Below are 21,060 nucleotides of genomic sequence, written 5' to 3'. Positions count from 1 at the left end.
GTCTTCGCCCCCCATCGACTCGGTGGTCCCCGTTTACAAATAAGGATGGAAACTCCGAGCCAGCAGCCCGGGGACCCATCCGCGGGGACCCAGGGCCTCATAAATGACGTGCTCCGCTCAGAAAGGGGAAAGGCACAGAGAGGGAAGGCGCCCCGCGGGGGGTCCCACAGCGCACCTCGCGCAGAGCATCGGAAACTGACGCCCTGGAGACCCGGGCACCGAACACCTGGGACCGGGGACTCGGCGACCAGCGGCCGGGGTCCCCGAGTGGCCGCCAGGAGGCGCCGGGAGCCGCGGGCCGGGAGGCGCCGGGGGTGTGGGGCTGGGCGCGGGGCGGCGGGCGCGCGCGTGCGCACACGGGCTGGTCCTCGGCGCCCGTCCCCGCCTCCCCGGGAGTCGGCCCCGGGGGAGCGTCTCCGCTTGGGGTGCCCGGCTGGGTGGGCGCAGGAGGGCGCGCGCACGACCCCGCGCGCCCCCAGGGCTTGGTTCCCAGGCCCCCGCGGCGGGCGGCGCGAGGGAGGGATGTCCCGGAGGGGGGGCCCCGGAGTCACTCCTCTTCGGAAAATATGTCGGTCTGGCCCCCAGCCCAGGCTTGAGTCATCGGGCCCCGCTGCACTGAGTCACGGCCTCCACCCCCGCCCCTGGGAGCTGGGAGGGGACCCCCCCCACCCCGACACTGAAGTCCTGGCCAGGATTCTCCGGCCCCAGGGGGGGCAGCGATCCCATCCCCCACAGCCCAGCCCGAGACAGCCGACTCCCACCAAGAAAGCAGCCTTGGCCTTTATTCGCTCCGTGGGGACGCTCTGCTTTTCACGGGGTCCCCCACCCTGGCATGGGGGGCGGGGGGGGGGACGGCGAGCGTGGGAACCCCGGTGAGCACCCTGGAGGGGGAGTCGTTCCGCACCTCCTGCCCTCCTCCCCATCTTTCTCATGGGGTGCTCCACCAGGGTCAAGCACTCACGTGTGGGGAAGGCAGGAGAGAGTGGGGGGCGGGGCGGGGGTGAGAGGTCCCTGGCGGGTGGGGGTGGGGCTGTAGCACCAAGAGACCCTCCTCCCCCCGCCACGACAGCCCTGAAAAGGACACTGAAATGAAGCCCCGGGGGCCTCTGAATCCGGGACGGGCTCCGCTGCGATGGGGCCGGACGGCGGGCAGAGGCCGTGTGCAGCCGTGTAAAACTCAGACCACCAGCCGGGGGGCGGGGGGCAGGCCGGGCTCGCAATCCCGGGCAGTGGGGCGAGGACAGAAAGACCTCCGCGTGGGCACCGTGCGGGAGGAGCCAGGAGCGAAGGGGCTGTTCCGTCTGCGAAGGATCCTTATCAAAGAAAGGGGTGTGGCCAGAGCTAGGGGGAGGGTCCCATGGGTGGGGGGGGGTTCCCTGTGCGGAAGTAGCAAGTTGTGTCTCCCCTCTGAGCCCCTGGTGGTCCCGAGACCTGAGGATGTGATGGGGGTGGGGTGATGGGGTGGGACAAGGGGGCCTGCCTGTCAGTCATGTCAGCCCAGTGGCCGCTCACTTATGGGGACAGGCGAGGGGTCCTGCCCAGAATCGGGGAGCAGACTGGTTAGGGCCCAGTGTGTGTGTGTGTGTGTCTGTGTGGCTGTGTGGCTGTTCTGTCCTGAGGATGTCAGCTCATGAGGGCAGACGTCGGTGTCTCTCTTGCTCTCTGCTGTAATCCCAGTGCCCAGAATGAACCCCCGGACATCGGAACACAGTCAGTGCTCAATAAATACTTGAATGGCTGCCTCGGTGTGTGGGTGTTAGTGTCGGTGTGACGTGCCTAAGCGTCGGTGCGGGTAGAGGTGTGACTGGCGGGCAGAGAAGCCTGGCCCCTCCACTGGTCCCCACTGTCAGGCAGTGGGGGGCGGAGAGACCCCGGTCCCCACAGCTAGGAAGGAGGGCAGGGAGGGTGCATGTGGGCCGGGGTGGGGTGTGCGTGCAGCAGACCGGCGCTGGGGAGCCACAGCAGGGCGAGGAGAGAGGGCCGGCGGGCAGGGGCCGGCTCACTCGGCCGAGCCCTTGTGGCGGCGTTTGGAGGGGGGCACGAGGCGGCGGGGCAGGTTGGTGGGCAGCCCGTGGCCCTCCAGCTTGGCCTCGATGAGGTGGCTGGCCAGGGCGAACTCCTCGTCGTCCAGCATGCCGTCCCGGTCAACGTCGCTCAGCTTCCAGATGCGCCCGAGCACCGAGTTGGGGAGCTTGGTCCCCACCATCCAGGTCTTGGCCTTGGTGCCGCTCAGCTTGCCGTCGGCCGGCGCCAGGTTGTAGAAGATCTCGTCGTATTTGGACTTGTCCTTGGTCACCACCCACTCGGCCTCGTCGTCCGAGCCCTCTTCGCCATCCTCCAGGGCCTCGTCGGGCCCCCGCTCCACGAACGGGCCCATGTGGGTGCCCTCGAACGCGCCGCCCTGCACGCCCGCCTCGGTGCTCTCCAGCTCCTCCTGCCGCAGCAGGGGCATCAGCTTGGCAATGTCGTGAGTCAGCATCTCGTCCAGCGCCTCCAGCAGCTTCGGCTTCAGCGAGTGGAACTTGGTGAAGTCGTGAGCCATCAGCAGCTCCTACGGGGGCAGGCAGGAGACGGGGGCACCCAGAGGTCAGGGGGCACCGTCCCTGAGGCCCTACGGCCCCCTGGCACCCCCGGGGACACTTGGCCAGCTCTGGTGGCAGCTCTTTCCCGAGGGGGTGGAAGTATTTGAATATATGCACGACCCATTCTGCTTGGGCACCCACCACTCAGAACGGACTTGGGCAATAGGGTCCTGCGGCCCTCCCACCAGGCTGGGCGTGCCCCCAGAATCACACGACGGTGGTGAGGTCAGGGGCCCTCTGATGACTCAGAGCCACAGTTGTTTCCCAGCTGAAAGGATTTCAGTGATTTTGATTTTTTTTTTTTTTTTTTTTTTTGCTGAGGAAGATTGGCCCTGAGCTAACTAACAGCTGTGCCCATCTTCCTCTATTTTGTATGTAGGACGCCACCACAGCATGGCTGATGAGTGCAGTAGGTCCACACCCAGGATCCAAACCTGTGAACCCTGGGCCACCAAAGTGGAGTGCACAAACTTAACCACTAGGCCACCCGGCCAGCCCCATGGATTTCAGTATTTTGACATCAGCCACAGCTTTACCAGAGCACACCCGGCGACCCTCAGCCATGCCCGTCCTCTAAGGCACCCCAGCCGCCCAGCCAGCACCCCGACTATTATGCAACTTAGAGAAATTTTAGTTCCTGCTGTGGCGTTAGCTCTGTCACCCCACCACACAGAAACAGCTAAGGGGCCGGCTGCCAAATGTGCAGCTTAGGTTTGGGATGGCCAGACCGTTAGGAGACCCTGGGATCCACCCCACCCCAAGAAGTCGTCTTGTGCTAGAGCAGCTGTGGGGCCGGGTTTGTGGTCTCGCTGCATCTCGCACGGGCAGCTCTGAGTCACCTGCACCGGGAGAGTTGCAGCAAAGACCGACCCATTTCGTGGCACCCCATTAAATTCCAGAGCCGAGGCGGAGGGGTCCGCTGATGGGGACAGATAGGGGCAGGGGCGTGATGGTGAAGAGCCGGAGGACTCCAGGGCCAGGCTGCTGGGGTTCTGACCCAGTTCTGCCACGTAGGAGCTGTGTGTCCTCGGGGAAGTGACTTCACCTCTCTGGGCCTGTTTCCACATTTGCTTATGAAATGGGTCGATAGCATGAGCACTCCCCCGACTTGAGGGGGTGGGAAGGGCTAAATGAATTCATCCGGATCAAGTGCTCAAGGAGCGTCCACGTGATGTCAACAGCTGCCATTTATCCAGCCCAGCGGTTCTCCACCAGGCGTGATGCTGCACCCCCGGCAGACGGGTGGCGAGCTCTAGAGACATTTCTGAATTGTCGCAACTGGGGGGTGCTACTGGCATCGAGGGGGTAGAGGCCAGGGATGCCGCCAAACATCCCGCGGGACATAGGATAGCCCCCCACGATGAAGGATCTGGCCCCAAATGTCAGTCATGCTGAGACCTTGATCTAGACCAGACGCGGTGCCAGGCCCCAGGCTTGCAAATGCTGGCAGCAGGGACTCTCAAGATGCCCATTTCCAGCTGAAGAAACTGAGGCTCAGAAAAGTCAGGGGACCGGCCCAGGATCATGGGGCTCGTAGACGCCAAGGGGAAATTCACCCTATAATTCCTGGGCTGGAGACATCTCAGACCCGAAGGCCACCGGCTTTGAGTGCCAGCCTAATGCAATCTCAGAGCAGAGGCTCCGCGGGGGCCGGGGGCCCGTCCCACCTCCACACCTGAGCCTGGACCTGTCCCCACGGTCATTCGGTCACTCCTGCCCTGCCCTCCTCCAGCAGGTCTTCATTTGTCCTTTGCCACCACCCCCAGACCCAGTGCGTTCCCCGCCACTGGTTAATCCGAGGCCTGGACCTTCGAGGAGCCCCCCAGGGGTCCCCCGATATCTGTCTGTTCCTTCTTCAGCTCTGCAAACCCTGACCATTACCTGAGCATCTGGCCGCCTAGAGGGAAGACTACATTTCCCAGCTTCCCTTGCAGCCAGCCATACCATGTGACTAAGTTCTGGCCAATCGGATGTCAGCACAAGTTGCAGGTGCAACTCCCGTGGCCATGAGACTGAGTTCTGGCCAATCGGATGTCAGCACAAGTTGCTGGTGCAACTCCAGAACCATCCCGTTCAAGACAGTTGCCACAGGTGGGTATTTAAACGTCAATTAGTTTTAAAATTTCAGTTTTAATGTGGCTAGAGGGCTTCCATATTGGACAGCACAACACAGGGCATTTTCATCATTGTAGAAAGGACTATCGGGCAGCACTGTTCTAGAAAGTGCCTTTAGAGAGACCGTCCCATCAGCTTCCCCGCCCCTCTCCCCTGCCCCTCTTCCTGGCTGGAATGCAGACACAATGGCTGGAGCTCCCACAGCCATTCTGTACCATGAGGGGGGTCTTGGGACTGGAGGCGAAATAAGACAGAAGGGTCCCTGGCTCTGCAGAGCATCAAACCAGCCCTGGGCCACCTTCCGGGACTTCACAAAGGAGAGAAATGAATCTCTCTGTTAACTAAGCCACAGTTATTTGGGGCTTTCTCTTCACTCCCTCATCCTAACTCACAAAACTAAACTTCCACGGAACTATTCGCAGGAGGTGCTTTCCGGAACCTGCCATCCATCTCTGCAGTTTTGGAGGCCCCATCCCAAGCCCACAGAAGCCGACTTTCCCGTCCCCCACCTCCCCCCTCTCCTCTGGGAGGCCTCCCACCTGCATCTTCTGGCAGTCAGGAAAGTCGCCGGGGGATATGTGATGTTCCAGCTGAATCTTGGCAAAGATGACAGGCAGCTTGAGAATCAGCTGCTTCTTCTTGTTCTCCTTCCCAAACACGGAGGGCATCTCCTTCTTCAGGTAGCTGATGATATAGGTGTGCACCTGCGGGAGGGGAGTCCTGGCCTGAGCCCATGTCACCATCCCCCGGGGTCGGGGGGAGCTCACTGAAAACACAGGGTGCCGGTGGTTCCCCACCCAGAGGTCCAGGCTGGGGCCTGAGAGTCTGCATTTCTAAGAGTCACAGGTGAGCTGCTCCTGCCGCTGCTGCCGTGGGTGGAAGGGCAACCTCGGCCCCTCCTGGGGCTCGAACACCCCTGCACGCCAGCCGCTTCCACATCTACAGACCAGCCCAGGCGGCTCCCGGAGCTCAAGCTGCTGAGCCCCCCGCCCCATCAGCACCCCTAGACAGCTCTTCTGACGCCCTCGGTGGACTCTGGGCCTGGCCCCCCGCCACGTCCCCCAGCTGTGCCCATCGCCGCAAGCAAATGGCACCCCCTGCCCCCCAGGAGAGGCCGGAAGGCCAGAAGTCATTCCTGGACGGATCCCCCTTTCTCCTCGGCAGCCACATCCTGTCCATCCGAGACTCCTTTGCTTTCTGCCTCCCAGGTGTCTCCCCGACGTTTTTCATTTCACTGCATCTCCGTGGCCATCCCTGTCCCAGCCCTCACCCTCTCTTGCCTCAGGGCCGGGGGACACACCCGTCACCCCACTGGCCTCCTGGCTTCCCCTCTTGCCCTTTTCTTTGTTTCTAGGAACAAACACCAGACACCACGAGACGCTGGTCCAAAGTCTCAAATTGCCTCTTTTCAAGTTCAAAACTCCCGCCACAGCCCGCGAGGCCCCCCAGCAATTCTCAAAGTGTGGTCCGGGGAACCCCGGAGGGGTTCAGACACGCGCACAGTCAGAACCATTTTAATCATAATGATGAGGCGCTGTCTGGCTTTTTTACTCTCATTTCCTCCAGAGCAGACGGTGGAGTTTTCAAAGGCCACAAGACACGTGATACAGCAACCCACTGAATGAAGGAGCAGATATGAGGATCCTCGGAAGCCAGACATCGAAGAGATTTGCAAAAATGGAAAACGGGGGGGGCCAGCCCCAGTGGCCTAGTGGTTAAGTTCAGCACGCTCTGCTTTGGTGGCCTGGTTCAGTTCTGGGGCGTGGACCTATACTGCTCTGTTAGCGGCCATGCTGTGCTGGTGGCCCACATACTAAAAAAAAAAAAAAAATAGAGGAAGATTGGCACAGTAGTATTAGCTCATGGTGAATCTTCCTTAACAAAAAAAAAAAAAGCAAAACAGGGCCACTATCCTCCCTAATTTTTTTTTTTTTTGCTGACAAATATTTGCCCTGAGCTGCCATTTGTGCCAGTCTTCCTCTATTTTGTATGTGGGTCACTGCCACAGTATGGCTGCCAACGAGTGGTGGAGGTCGATGCCCAGGATCCAAATCCAGGCCACCAAAGCGGAGCACATTGAACTTAACCCCTAGGCCACGGGGCTGGCCCCCCTAATTTGTTCATTGTTTGGAAAATAGTTAATTTTGATAAAACATCTGTGACTTAGGTTAACATGTAATAGGTTTATTATTTTAAATGATCTTTTAATATTCATTATTATCCATATTTGTTAATTAATAGAAGTTATCAATAACTCATTGATAACATTTATCACAAACAGCTACTAAATAATTCTATATTTGTTGTGGGCTAATTAATATTATGAGATAAATATTAAACATTTTCTCAGTTATAAGTCCTAACATGGTCACCATCGGCAGATGTCATCCGTGTACACACAAACCCTTTAGGGTCCTCCATAATTTGGAAGAGTGTGACGAGGTCCCAAGACTGAATGGTTTGAGAAGCACCTGACTCGGCTCCTACTGCTTCGTTTGACCTTATCTCCCCTTCGGCCTCTTCACCTCCCTTCCTTGTTTTACCAGTATGCCAACCTCCTTCTCACCTCAGGGCCTTTGCACAACCCCTCGCTGCCTGGAGCCCTGCCCTGGGCTCCCCACCGCAGGCTCCCTCAGCTTCCTCCTGGTGCCGCCTCCTCACAGAGGCTGGCCCATGGGAAGCAGGCGCCCCCCGCCCCCACCATCCGCTTACTTTCTTTCTTTACTTTTATTGTTTCGTTCACAACATTTATCACCATCCATCGTTATCTCCTCTATCTCTTGCCTTCCCCATTCTGTGTCCTTCCACCGGAAAGTGAGCTGCACGAGAGCTGGGGCTGGATCTTTCCCCTCTGTCCCCAGCGCCCGCACGACGTGCCCAGACAGCGCTCAAGAAGTATTTGCAGAATAAACCAATGAGCTTGGGAGCCTTTGAGCCACAATCTCACAAGTCATCAAAAAACAAACAAACAGGGCAGAATAACGAGCATTTGTACATCCTATTTTTAAACAAGAAACTCAATACTGAAATGTATATGCTTTAATAAAAATAGAATAAATCTGGGGAAAAAAACACAAGAAACCACTCCTGGGGGAGGCCTCGAGGGAAGAGAACCTGAGAGCTGGTCGGGTCACAGGAGGGCCGGAGCACGTGCGATAGAGCATGAATGCTTTGCCATGAGACGGTCTTAAACGTTCAGTTAAAAACACTTGTTTAGTGAATCATAAGTTTAGAATGCTAAAAATTTTGGCGGTCCCCTGCCAGTTCTGAATCCTCCCACCCTCCACCATCCTGCATCCTCCAGCCACCCTGGGCTCCTTGTTCAAACACATCAGGCCTCTTCCTGCCTCAGGGCCTTTGCACGTGCTGTTCCCTCTGCTTGGTATGGTCTTCCCCCAGATCTCCACACCTCAGACCTTCCTCTCCTTCAGGTCTCTGCTCAAATATTGCCTCCTCTGGGAGGCCCTCCCTGATGTCCCTAACATAGTCCCTCCCCAGTCTCTCTTCTGCTTCATTTTTCTTCATAATGCTGATCACATACAATATACTATTATAGATTAATTTGTTTAACCTCTCCTTTTCCATTAACAAGTAATTCCACAAGAAAAAACCGTTATCTGGTTTGTCCCTTGCTGTATCCCCAGGGCCTAGAACAGGGCGGGAGCACGCTGTAGGCGCTCAGGAGCTGTTGGCTGACTGTCACCAAGCCACGTCAGAGAAGCTCGGTATGAAGGTTCAGGGCATCCTGGCCACTTTAGAATCAGACCCCGGCGAGACCTTGGCCTCAAGCATCCGAGCACAGCGAAATCGCCCCTTCTAGCAGCTATCATTTCAACCAAAGGGCAGAGCCAGAGGCCTCTTCCACACCCTACGTCGCACAGATGGGGAAACTGAGGCACAGAGGGGCGGTCACCAAGAGTCCAGAAAGGCCTTGTATGGTGATGGGAGAGCACGGGGCAGGGGGGAGCGGGGGACGGAAAGGGTGTGGCTGTTGTTTGATGGTTGGACCAAGTGTGGCGGATGAGGGAGGGACGCGGGGCAGGGTGGGGGCGGTGTGGCCTGGTCACAGCGCACCCCGTGTCCTGAGGGCACCGGGGAGCCAAGAAGGGATCTGCCCGAAGGAGGGGACGGAGGGGGGGTCTGTGGGTCCGAGGGGCCATGGGGCGGGGGCGTGGCCAGGCGGGTGGGCGGGGCCTGCGGGAGCGGACCAATGAGGCGAGGGGGCGGGGCCTGGCGGCTCCCCGGGTACCAGAAGGTGGGAGGCGGGAGGGCGCTGATGGCTTTTCCAGAGAGGAAGCGGGGGAAGGTGCCAGGAAGAGATAAGGTGGGAGGGCGGGCCGGCCGGGGCGCGGGGGCCGGGGCTCCGGGGTGTGTCCGCGTTTCCGGAGCCGCCCCCCACCCGGCGGGGGCACCAGGTGTCCGGGCCGACCCCGCCCCTCGCGCCTGCGGCCTGGGCTCCAGCCCCCGCCGCCGCCTTCGGGGTAGAGAGCTGGGGAGGACCTGGGGGACAGGGGACCGTGGGGGACGAGCGCGAGCCGGGGGGAGACTGAGAGAGACGGGAAGACAGAGGGAGAGACAGAGAAAGGGAGAGACAGGGAGAGATGGAGAGAGACAGAGGGAGAGACAGGGAGAGATGGAGAGAGACAGAGGGAGAGACAGGGAGAGATGGAGAGGGAGAGAGGGATGGAGAGATGGAGGGAGAGATGGAGAGAGACAGAGGGAGAGACAGAGAGAGACAGAGAGAGACAGGGAGAGATGGAGAGAGACAGAGGGAGAGAGAGAGAGAGATGGGGAGAGACAGAGAGAGACAGACACAGAGAGAGATGAAAAGAGACAGAGAGAGAGCGTGAGAGAGAGAATGAGGAAAGGAGAGACGGAAAGAGAAATAAATAGAGAACAAGAAAAAGGTGGAAATGAGGAGACAGACAGACAGTGCCGAGCCGGGCAGAGCGGGAGAGCGGCCGATGCCCAGCCTTCAGGAGCAGGCCGTCCTGGGCCGCTCCCTCCCAGGGAGGATTCCTGGGGTGGGAGTGGGGGCTCTGACTCACCCCCTCTCGCTGCTCCTTAAACCAACACCTCAGGCTCCCCCACCCCCTGTGGCCCTCTGCGCCTCGCCGCCTGCCGGGCTTCCTGCCCCACCTCCACCCTGGCAGCTTCCCCCACCAATGTTCCATTTGGCCTCCAAAATGGCTCTTAACCCAGTGCTCTCCTCCCGCTCCCCAAGGCCCCGTCCTGATCCAGGCTCCTCCTTGTTCCTCGGTCCCCAGCGTCCTCCCTGGTCTCCGGCCCCAGTCACTCACCGCCCTTGAATCCACCCTCCAGAGGCAGCCAGAGTCTGACCCTGTCCCTCCCCTGCTCTGAACCCTGGCATGGCTCCCCAGTGCCCTCAGGATGAAGCACAGGTTCCTGGCCACAGCCCCGGGAAGTCTGACTCCCACCCACCTCCCCAGCCTCAAGAGTCAGTTACTTGCACTGTCTACACTGGGTTCGACACTGACGTCTGTCCTCTTCCTTGAACTGGCCAGGTTCTCATCTCCAGTCCACAAACTGGCTGGTCCCGCTGTCTAGAATCCATTCCCTTCCTCTCCGGCGCATCCTCCAGTTGGCAGCCCAGATGCCTTCTCCTCCAGGAAGCCCTCCCTGATTCCCCCTGGGCTCCCAGTCCCAGCCCTGCCCGTGCTGGGTTGTCACTGTGTGGGGATGCGTCTCTCCCCTCCCCTGGGCTGCCCTGGTCACTGCTGTGTCCCCAGGACACGCGGCACAGAGCCAGGCACAGAGATTTTGTTGAATGCGAGTGTTTGTTCCATGTCATTCATTCGATAAATATTTACTGAGCACCGAGTCTGTGCCAGGCGCTGGGGACACAGTGGTGAACAAATTCAAGGATCCCTGATTCTGCGGAGCTTAAACTCCAGGGAGACAGGCAGTGAACACAGAAACCCAATGAACGGGTGACATAAGGCCAGGCGGTAATGACCGCCATGGAGAAAACTACACAGGATGAAGGAGGACTCACATGGGGAGTTATATTTAGACAAAGGGAGGGCAAGGAAGCTTTTCTGAAAGGTGACAGTGGAGTAAAGACCTGAAGGAGGCAACAAGCAAGCCATGTGGATAGCCAGGTGGGAAGGGGGCGAGGAGGGGGAGGTTTCCAGGAAAACGAAACAGCAAGTGCAAAGGCCCTGAGGTAGGAAGGAGGAGGCAAGTGTGATGTGCAATGCATGATGGGAAGGGAGTGACAGATGGGGACCGTCTGAGGGTGAGGGTGGAAGGGGCCGACTGTGGACCTCCAGAAGGACTTGGTTTTCGCTGAGTGAGATGGAGTCCCGGGGCAGGTTGTGAGCAGAGGCGGGACCTGACACAATGTGGTGGGTGGTAGGAGGTGAAGGAAGGAAGAACAGGACAGAGAAGAGACAGGGAGACGTGGAAACAGAGGCAGGGAGAGAGACAGAAAGCCACGGTGGGGGCCCCCTCTCCACGCGGCTCCAGAACGACCCAGCCTGGAGAGGCTCTTAGCTTGGAGAGCGAACTCTCGGAGAGCTGATAAGGCGGCGGCTGGCGGCCAGGAGAGCAGGGGTGGAGGAGAGGCGGGAGGTGTGGCCCGCTTACTGCTCGCCTGATCCCCCCACTGCTCGCCCATGCCCGCACTGCTCACACTCATCCCCCCCACAGCTCGCCCACCCCCCATCACTGCTCGCCCATCCCCTCCACTGCTCACCCATCCCCCCACTGCTCACCCATCCCCCACCACTGCTCACCCATCCCCTCCACTGCTCACCCATCCCCCCCACTGCTCACCCATCCCCCCCACTGCTCACCCATCCCCTCCACTGCTCACCCATCCCCCATCACTGCTCGCCCATCCCCTCCACTGCTCGCCCATCCCCCCACTGCTCACCCATCCCCCCCCACTGCTCACCCATCCCCTCCACTGCTCACCCATCCCCCCCCACTGCTCACCCATCCCCTCCACTGCTCACCCATCCCCCCCACTGCTCACCCATCCCCCCCACTGCTCACCCATCCCCTCCACTGCTCACCCATCCCCCATCACTGCTCACCCATCCCCCCCACTGCTCGCCCATCCCCCCCACTGCTCACCCATCCCCCGCCGTTGCTCACCCATCCCCCCCCACTGCTCGCCCATCCCCCATCACTGCTCGCCCGCCCCCAGCCCCGCTCGCCCGCCCCCAGCCCCGCTCACCCGCACCAGCCGCGCCCTCTTGACCAGGTCGTTGAGCTTGCGCAGGGCGGCGTGGCGCGGCAGACCCTGGATGTCGCGGAAGAGGTCCTGCTCCTCCAGCTCGAAGAGGCGCCGGTTGTCGGGCACGAGGAGGGGCTGGGACCAGAAGGAGCCGATGTAGACGCGCAGCACCTCGGGCGTGCCCACCACCTTGCCCAGCGCCCACATGAGCGCCCCGTAGACGCGCATCAGCTGCTGCGTCTCCACCATGTCGGCCTTGTTGAGCACCACGCGGATCTTGTCCTCGTGGCCGCGCAGCGCGCCGATGGCCTCCGAGAACTCGTCCGAGATCTCCAGCTTGTGGGCGTCAAAGAGCAGGATGATGAGGTCCACGCGCTCCGCGAACCACCGCAGCACGGCCGGGAAGTCGTAGCCTGGAGGAGGGGGGACACCGGACCACCAGGGGCAGAGGTCAGTCCCCCACGCTCCGACCATGCGGAGGCATCCATTTCTTTGCACCGATATAGGACTGTACGGGTGTTCAGGTTGTTAACTACACAAATCTTTGTCTATGTGAAATAACTGAGGCCACAAATGTATCCCATTGCTCTGGCCACGCCCCCAGTATTTCCCCCATCAATCTGGCCCCAGTCCCTCAAAACATGTGGCTACAGGGGGCAATCACCACCCCCCAACCCCACCCCCATTTTCATTCATTCATTCGGCAGATACTAGTGGCCCGCAGTGGTCCCGATGTACAGGTTGTTAAAACACTGAAGTGTTTCCCAACAGACTCCCTGTGCTTCTCTGGACCCCCCTTTCCCCAAGCGCCTCCATCTCCCCAGCCCCTCCCCAGGAACTGTCAGATCGCCCCAGGCCCTGTCCTGGGCACTGGGGACACCACAGGGCACACAGAGGCAAGGTCCTCGTCTTTGTGGAGCACCCGTCCCAAAACCTGGCCCCTGGGTTCATTCATTCATCCCTTTCATGCCTCATTTCCTCATTCATGCACCCCCACGGCTCCTTCACTCCTTCATTTAACTACAAGCGATGCTTGGGAGAGCAGAGGGGAGTGGTTGCGACCCCCGACTTGGCCGTCAGGAAGACCCAGGTTTGAATCCCGCTCTGCCCCCATCTGCTGTGTGACCTTAAGCAAGTAGGGAACCTCTCTGAACCTCTGTTTCTTCTTTCATAATAGGACCTACCTCAAAGGACTATTGTGAAGATTCAAAGAATATAAATGAGCGAATAGATAACAAAAGCTTGCAACAGGGCCTGGCACGGAACGGTACCCTTAAAATGGGCGAGCTTTAGGCACATAAATTATACCTCAATAAAAGTGTTGAAGACAAAAAAAATGCAGCGGCGAGAGCTCGACAAGCATGAGTCACGATGGCCGCCGGACACCGCAGGGGGAGTCCTTCGGGGGCCATCCACAGCTGCCTGCTCTGTCCCGGGGACACCGTGTGGCTCAGGCAGTCCCAGTCCTGTCCTTCCTGGGCTCGCAGTCCACAGGGGACACAGACCCATCCCCAGAGTGGCCGGGCTGAGATGGGGGAGCCCAGAGGGGACGCTGGGGGCCAAGGAGGGCTTCCCGGAGGAGGGGACGCAGAGTGGCCACCTGGGGGATGCGTTCACTGGCAGAACACAGAGTCACTGCTGATTCCTTTGTTGTCGCTTCATGTTTTTCCTGACTGAGCTCATTGCATCTCCAAAACCATCCCAGGGGACAGGCGCTTTTTATGACCCTCCTTTTCCAAAAGAGGAAACTGAGGCACAGAGAGGTGAAGGGATCGACTCAAGACACACAGGCAGGAGGCGACGGAGCAGGAGCTGGGGAGCCGCTGCCCGGCCTATCCTGCCAAGAAGGAAGCCGGCTCCTCGCAGCCGCTGGAGACTGGGCAGGGCGGGGGTGGGTGACACTGTCCAGGGGGAGGAAGGACCGGTCACCAGAGGGACGGCAGCTGGGGCCCCCTCCCTGCCCAGTGTCTGCACAAACACACACACCGGCCGGGATCTGGAAAGTGTGTCTCACGCAGGCAGGGCAGGAGAGACGCAGGCTGAGTCAGCGTGGGAATGGGAGACGTGGCGGGGAGGGGCCGGGCACAGCGGCCCTCATGCAGGACCCACAGTCATGTGAGCGCATCTGCAGCGCCTCCTGGGTGCCGCGCACTGCGACGGGGTACTTGGCCCCTTGTGACGCTCAATTTTAACCCTCAGGGCAGCCCAGGAAGCCGACACCGTTCTTATTCCCATTTTACAGATGGGGAAACTGAGGCACGGGGGGGGTCAAGTGGCTTGCCAGGGTCCCACAGTTTAAACGTGGCAGAGCCCAGATTTGACCCCGCCAGCGGGCTTCACTCTGCTGCCGTCACACACGCGTGTCTTTGTAGATCTCCCACGCAGAGGCGGACACGCACACACGCGTGCGCGCCCCCAGGTATGCAGGCTGCAGCACACACCTGGACACAATCATAGCCCCATGCTCCAGGATGCACCCTCCTCGATACGCTCTTGCTCACAATCTGGGAGCTACACAGACAGTCGTGGTGATGCAATTACAAGGACACGGCGAGACCCGCACAAAGTAGCAGACACCAGCGTGAACACACAAGCGCAGAGCATGCTTGCACACCCACCATCACACACACACACACACAAGCTTCACACCCGTCTAGATCCGAAGGCACCCACACAGACACAATGGCACACAGTTCCACAAAAGGTACACTTTTTTTTTTTTTTGAGGAAGATTAGCCCTCAGCTAACATCTCCCGCCAATCCTCCTCTTTTTGCTGAGGAAGACTGGCCCTGCGCTAACATCCGTGCCCATCTCCCTCTACTTTCTATGTGGGATGCCTGCCACAGCGTGGCTTGCTGAGTATGCCATGTCCACACCCGGGATCCGAACCAACAGAGCTCCAGGCCGCCAAAGCTGAACGTGCGGACTTAACTGCTGCGCCACCAGGCCGGCCCCACACACAGAGCTGTGCACACAGTTCCACCAGGCTCCCTGGGGCACCCATTTCACAATACAACCACATGCAGACCCGCAGTCGGTCACACGCAATCCCACAGTCACACAGAGTCACACCCAGCCACAGTCAGAGGCACACGCGCGCGCACACACACAAATCCACACATCCCTCCTCTGCCTCTACCCCCTCCGCCGTCCCGGCCCAGCCCCCCAGGATCTCCCCGCCCCCCCATCGCTTCTGCGCTGCCTCCTCCCGCCTCCCCGGGGACGGGGACGCGCGCCCGCTGGGCCGCGGCCAGGGACACCGTAACCCCCGGCGCCCTCGCCCTGCCTCCCGGTCCACTCTGCTCCACTCGGCAGCCTCCTTTGCCCCGGTTCCCGGAGGCCGTGCGGGGCGGGGGCCAGAGACGCGGGGACGAGGCTGGGGGGGGGGCGCAGATGCGCAGCCCGCGGGGCAGGGGTGGGGCCGGCTCCCCGGAGGCCCCGCTGGAATCCGCCCCCCGCCGCTCCCCCTGCACAGCTGTTTATAAATTCCAGGCCCGGCCTTGGCGCGCGCCCAGGCCCCCCTCCCAGCCGCATCGGTGGCCCAGCCGGGGAGAGGCGCTCCCACGGCCCAGCCTCGCTGCCTCCGCCCTCGGGCTCCCGTCCCTCCGGAGCGCGGCCTCGCCCCCCAGGCCCTCTGTGTCTCTGATTCTGTGTCTTTCTTGGTCTTTCTTCCTGCATCCTTGCACCCGCCCGGACATGCAGCTGCGGCCGGCTCACACGTGTTCACCACCACCCCCCCCCCCTCCAGGGCCCAGCGTGGAGGAATCCCAGCCTCCCGCCAGCTCCCTCCTGCTGCCCGGCCAGCTCGGGGCCGAGGACAGGGCCCAAGGCCTATGGAAACCCTGAGCCCTCCTCCCTCAGACCGGGAGTCCTGGCCCCAGCCCCTCCTCCCTCAGACCCAGGAGTCCTGGCCCCAGCCCCTCCTCCCTCAGACCCGGGAGTCCAGGCCCCCAGCCCCTCCTCCCTCAGACCCGGGAGTCCAGGCCCCCAGCCCCTCCTCCCTCAGACCCGGGAGTCCAGGCCCCAGCCCCTCCTCCCTCAGACCCGGGAGTCCAGCCCCAGCCCCTCCTCCCTCAGACCCGGGAGTCCAGCCCCAGCCCCTCCTCCCTCAGACCCGGGAGTCCAGCCCCAGCCCCTCCTCCCTCAGACCCGGGAGTCCAGCCCCAGCCCCTCCTCCCTCAGACCCGGGAGTCCAGCCCCAGCTCCTCCTCCCTTGGACACTCACCACGGCTCACTCTCTGTTTAGCGCCTGACAGGATGCCCGGGGTGTCAATGATACTGATGCTCTCCAGGACCTGATTGGGGAGGTGGGCGCACATGAACCTGGGGTGGAAGAAGGTCAGGGGTCAGTGCAGGGTGGGGCAGGAGGAGAGGACACACCAGAAAGGAAACCAGGACTGCAGAGAGGCAAAGGAGGTCCGCAGAAGGGAAGGACCTTGCAAGAGAAAAGGAAGATGGCGACAGAGAATGATAACCATAAAAACTTAGATCTGCCCTGCACAGAACACTCACTTTGCTCCCGGTCCTCTTCTAAGCACTTTATGTGTATTCATTTAGTCCTCATAACAACGCTATGGAGTGGGGACTATGGTTATCCCCATTTTCCAGATGAAAATAAGAAAGGCACAGAGAGGTTAAGTCATTTGCTCAAGGCCACCCAGCTAGACAGGAGTTGAACCCAGGCAGGCTGGTCCCACCGGCTTGACGGCTCCCCTAGAGAAGGCAGCAGGAGAGCAGAGGCAGGAAGGGGGAGCATCAGGCAGAGAGAAGAGAAAGGGGCTGAAAAGGAGAGAAAGAGGGCCAGAGATGGGGGCCAGGGACAGGAAGATGTGCCCTTGGGCTCTCGGCTGCACACCTGTTGAGGAAGGTGTTCCCGAAGGGGTTGAGTTTTCGGAAGGGCTTGTCCGGGTCCACAACGAGGGCGTTGCCCGGCACGGTGCCCTCGGTGTCGCCATGCATGACAGCCACGAAGCAGTCGGTGGTGGGCTCGGGCCCCACGCGGGAGCCGGGCACCTCCTGCTCCAGCAGGTACTGGATGAAGCTGGTCTTGCCCGTGCTGTACTGGCCGGCCACCAGCACCATGGGTTTGCCGTCGAAGTCGGCGTCCTCCAGGGCCGGCGAGTGGAAGGCCCCAAAGCGGTAGTGCTCCTCGAGAGGCAGCAGCTTGGTGCGGTACAGCTCCTTGAGAGCCGAGGTCACCGTGCGGATGGCCTCGGGCTGCTGGCCCCGCGCCCCGCCCCGCTTCAGCCAGCTGAACATGGTGGCGGCGCGTGACCACTGGGCTCACCGAGGAAGATGCACACAGTGGGGAGCTGCCTGCAAACGGGGGACAGAGTGTTGATGGGGGACTGCCTGATGGAGGAGGAGGAGGAGACGGAAGGGAGCCGGGAGGTGGCGTGGGTGGAGGATGGTGGAATGGGTAGAGGGGGAGGAGCAGAGAGCACTGATGGGGACACCAGACGCTGATTGTTCACGGAGGAAGAAGGTCATTATTCCAGCTGGAGGAAGAGAAAGAGATTAACGGTGCAATGATCGAAGAAACGGGACTGCTGGTGCAAACCTGGGAATGGACAAAGGGAAGGAGGTGGAAGCTGCCTGGAAAAAATAGATTTCTCAGTTCCTGCACTTTTTTCCCCTTTTCCATCATTTCACACATTTTTCACTAAAATCACTCCATGTGTCAGGAGCTGTGGGCCCCAAAAACCGGCCAGGGACCAGCCCTGTCCACTCTGAGCCCCCAGTGAGGAGAGGACCTGGGTACCAGGCAGTCAGAGGTGCCCGGGAAACTCCAGGCAGTGGACCTGTAGGCACCAGAAGGGGACACGATGAACCCGCCACGGGATCCGCAAAGCTCTGGCTGGGCTTTCTTTCGAGCTGGCCCCTGAAGACTGGGCACGACAAGGGCACTGAGGCAGAGAGGATGGCGTGGCTGGACACAGGGGCGTGAGGAGAGGGGTGGGAAGGGAGGCACCCGAGACACGAGGGGCCTTGGGCATTCACAAGAGCAATAAGTCAACATGTGGGACCACTGCGTGCCAGACCTGGCTCTAACTCATTTAATCTCTGTGACAACCTTGGAAGGTCGGACTATTATCGTCCGCACTTTCCTGACCAGGAAATCGAGACTCAGGAAGATGGCAATGACTTGCCCAAGATCACTCAGCTAGTAAGTGCTTACGATGGGACGCCAGGCAACCTGACCTCAGAGCCTGTGCTCCTGGGTCTAAGGAGTTAGGGAGAGAAACAGTGACCAGCCCGGCAGCAAGGAGCACCCCCCGCACCCAAACCCTACCACCCCTTCCTCTCCTTTCCTTCTCTATAGGATCTGTAGTGATGGCCCCTTTTTCAGTCCTGAAATCAGTCACTTATGTCTGCTCTTTTTTTTTTTTTTTCCTTCCTTCATCGGTCTAACTCAATGCTTATAATTTTACTGATCTTTCCACAGAACCAGCTTTTGGTCAGCTTGGAGTCTGCAAATACTCTTTTCCACTGCAAGAAACTGGGGCTTCCTGGAGAAATGGCTGCTTCCAGGGCTGGGGCAGGGAAAGGACAAGCGAGGCTGGACCGGAGAGTGGGGAAGGGCTCAAAATGCATGGGGCGCGTCATGGGGACACAGGACCCGGCTCGAAGGGGCTGCCCCCTGGCCAAAGATGGGACCATTTGAGCATCCGAAATCACTGCAAATCAGTATGCTAAAATCCATAAAATCATAACGATAAGTAATACCAAGAAAGAGAGGAAAGGAAAGGAAAGGGAGCCGAGGGGGAAAGGAGTCCCTGAAGGCAAGGAGAGGCAGCAGCTGGGACGGAGATGTTGGCCCTGGGCGGTGTCCAGGCAGGGAGGGTTCCAGGGGAGGACGCTTGGGGTGGCTGCACAGACGTGGCTGGACAGGCGATGGGGTCGGGGAGGTGGGAGAGGCCCCCCCTGGGTGGGAGGAGGGGCCAAGCAGGGCAGAGATGGATGAGGGCGGTGTCCGGGAGACCACCCCCAAGGAGGGGATCTCCGCTGGCAGGGAGGATGGGGGAGCGCGAGAGACTGGGAGGGTCCTGGAGGGAGGACGAGGGTGGGGGACACTGTGACAGACTGGAAGGGGCCGGGGTGGGGGGAGTTGGGGAGACAAGGGGAGACCATCACACCCCGCGGGGGTGGGGATGGAGGGTCTGCGGCGCGCAGGTGAGTAATCTGGAGCCGGGCCAGGCTCGGGGCTCCGCGGGGGGGGCGACAGCTGCTGCCGGGGGGCCACTCACCGGTGGGGCGCGCGGGCGGCCGGAGTGCGCGGCAGGGCGGTGGGGTCCCGCGGGATCCGAGGCGCCCGGAGCGGCCTGTGCTCGCGGTCCCGTCCGGAGCCGTCTGAGCCGGGTGGGGCCGGAGCCGGGAGGAGGGAACGGGGTGGGGGGGGCGGGCCGAGGAGCCCCCCCCCAACCTCCCCAAACCGGGCTCCCGGCCTCTGGTGCCCCCTGGTGGGGAGTGCCAGGGCGCCGTCCCGAGACGGTGAGAGCGCGGGCTCCCCGTCCCTGGGTTCAAACTCCGCCTCCCCCTCGGGCATGGGGCCACTCCCGGATGTGTCTCCCTTGCTAACATGAGAATAACAATAACAATAATAATAATAACAATAACAGCAGCCGCGCTAATAATAATTTTAAAACTTGAGCGAGTTCGTGAAACTCCTCTGCTCACAACCCATCCTGGCTCCTCGCTCGCTCAAAGTCAAGGTCAAAGCCCTCACCAGCCCCGCGCGATCTGTCCGTTCCCTCTGCCCTCGCCTCCCTCCCTGTCCCCAGCCCGCTCCAGCCACACTGGCCTCCTTGCTGTTCCTTAAACACGCCAACCACCCTCCAACCTCAGGGCCTTTGCACTTGCTGTTCCCTCCGCCTGGAATGCTCTCCCCCTAGGAATCCTAATGGCTCGCTGTTTCCCCTCCTTCAGGTGTCTCCGAAAACGTCGCCTCCTCAGAGAAGCCCTCCCTGATTTCCCTGTTAGAGGCATCACCCACCGTCTACCCGTCATCGCTGCTTTATTTTTGGCCACTGTTCTTATCAATGCTCCGCATAGGGCACATTTCTCTGTTCCAGTGACTGTCCGCTCACAGGAACACGAGCCCCACGAGAGCAGGGGCTCCCGACTGCGTGGTTTGCTGCTGTGCCCCCCTCGCCCCCAGCACAGCACCTGACGCACCTCAGGGGCCCAGGAATTGTGGGTCGCATTGGTCGCTAAGGTTCACCGAGCGCCTCCTGGGTGCGGGCGCGGCTCCAAGCCCTTCCCCTGTGTTACGTCACTGAATCCTCAGCACACGCCTGAGAAGCCGCGATGGGGGTCCCCATTTTACAGACGAGGCAGCGGAGTCCCGGGGCAGGGAATTCCGAGAACCCAGAGAGGTTGTTCAGAATTCAGCCCCGCCCCGGCCCCCAGCAGGGGCCTGAAAACAGCGGCTTTCCAATCTGGGTCCGGGGCCGGGATCGCCTCCCGGCCGGGGCTCACAGCACACGGGGCCTTGGGGCAACTCCCAGCCCTGCTGCTTGCTCGCCGGAGAACCCCGGGGAAGCGCCGCTGCCCCTCCGAGCCTCAGTTTCCCCGTCTGTCTGGCTTCACAGGACGGCTCCCCTCGGCTCTTTGCTCGCAAGGCCCCGCTGGCTCCGGGCGCCGCCGGCGCCGCCTCGCTCCTGCTCCTCCGGCCCCGCCGGGGTATACCGCCCCGGGCCGCCAGGGGGCGCGCGGGAAACGGCCGACGGGTTGCGTGCAGCAAAGTCGGGGATGCGGCTGAAGAGACGCTCTAAAACGGATCTTGGGGATGGCCGCGCACCTCTGCAAATATGCTAAAGCCACTGCTCTGTCCCCTTGAAACGGGTGATGGTGTGGCCTGTGAAATATCTCAATAAAGCTGATATGTATATGGTGTATATATAATATATAATATACATAATTATAATATATAATCATATGTAATATACAAAGTGGTATGTATAGGGCTGGCCCGGTGGCGCAGCGGTTTAGTGCGCACGTTCCACTTCAGCAGCCCGGGGTTTGCTGGTTCGGATCCCGGTGTGGACATGGCCCCGCTTGGCACGCCATGCTGTGGTAGGTGTCCCACATATAAAGTAGAGGAAGATGGGCACGGATGTTAGCTCAGGGCCAGTCTTCCTCAGCAAAAAGGGGAGGAT

The 21,060-nt window shown here is 60.6% G+C and overlaps 1 protein-coding gene across 2 annotated transcripts; it reads right to left on the bottom strand.

The window, feature by feature from the left end:
* Positions 1-755: 755 nt before the first annotated feature.
* Positions 756-19,476, bottom strand: EHD2 (EH domain containing 2). 2 transcript variants are annotated; one of them, XM_023650008.2, is made up of 6 exons: positions 19,150-19,476; positions 16,758-17,218; positions 16,128-16,225; positions 11,902-12,314; positions 5,237-5,401; positions 756-2,551 (listed from the first exon to the last, which is right to left on the bottom strand). In XM_023650008.2, the coding sequence occupies exons 2-6, from the start codon at positions 17,159-17,161 to the stop codon at positions 2,000-2,002; spliced, it is 1,632 nt and encodes a 543-aa protein (XP_023505776.1). In that variant the 5' UTR covers positions 17,162-17,218; positions 19,150-19,476; the 3' UTR covers positions 756-1,999. The 2 variants fall into 2 exon arrangements, with proteins under 2 accessions (XP_023505776.1, XP_070079221.1); XM_070223120.1 differs by having other exon boundaries at positions 16,758-17,400; positions 19,150-19,259.
* Positions 19,477-21,060: the final 1,584 nt, after the last annotated feature.

Source organism: Equus caballus, chromosome 10 (genome assembly GCF_041296265.1).
Source record: "Equus caballus isolate H_3958 breed thoroughbred chromosome 10, TB-T2T, whole genome shotgun sequence".
Lineage (NCBI taxonomy): Eukaryota > Metazoa > Chordata > Mammalia > Perissodactyla > Equidae > Equus > Equus caballus.
This window is presented reverse-complemented; position numbering and strand designations above follow the sequence as displayed.

What these genes read in the sequence shown, in the direction of transcription:
- EHD2 (XM_023650008.2), bottom strand. Translation starts at nt 17,161, where the DNA reads ATGTTCAGCTGGCTGAAGCGGGGCGGGGCGCGGGGCCAGCAGCCCGAG. An exon ending in AGAGGGCGCGGCTGGTGCGG is followed by an intron (nt 5,402 to 11,901) that starts GTGAGCGGGGCT and finishes CCCCTCCCGCAG; the next exon opens with GTGCACACCTATATCATCAG. An exon ending in CTGACTGCCAGAAGATGCAG is followed by an intron (nt 2,552 to 5,236) that starts GTGGGAGGCCTC and finishes CTGCCCCCGTAG; the next exon opens with GAGCTGCTGATGGCTCACGA.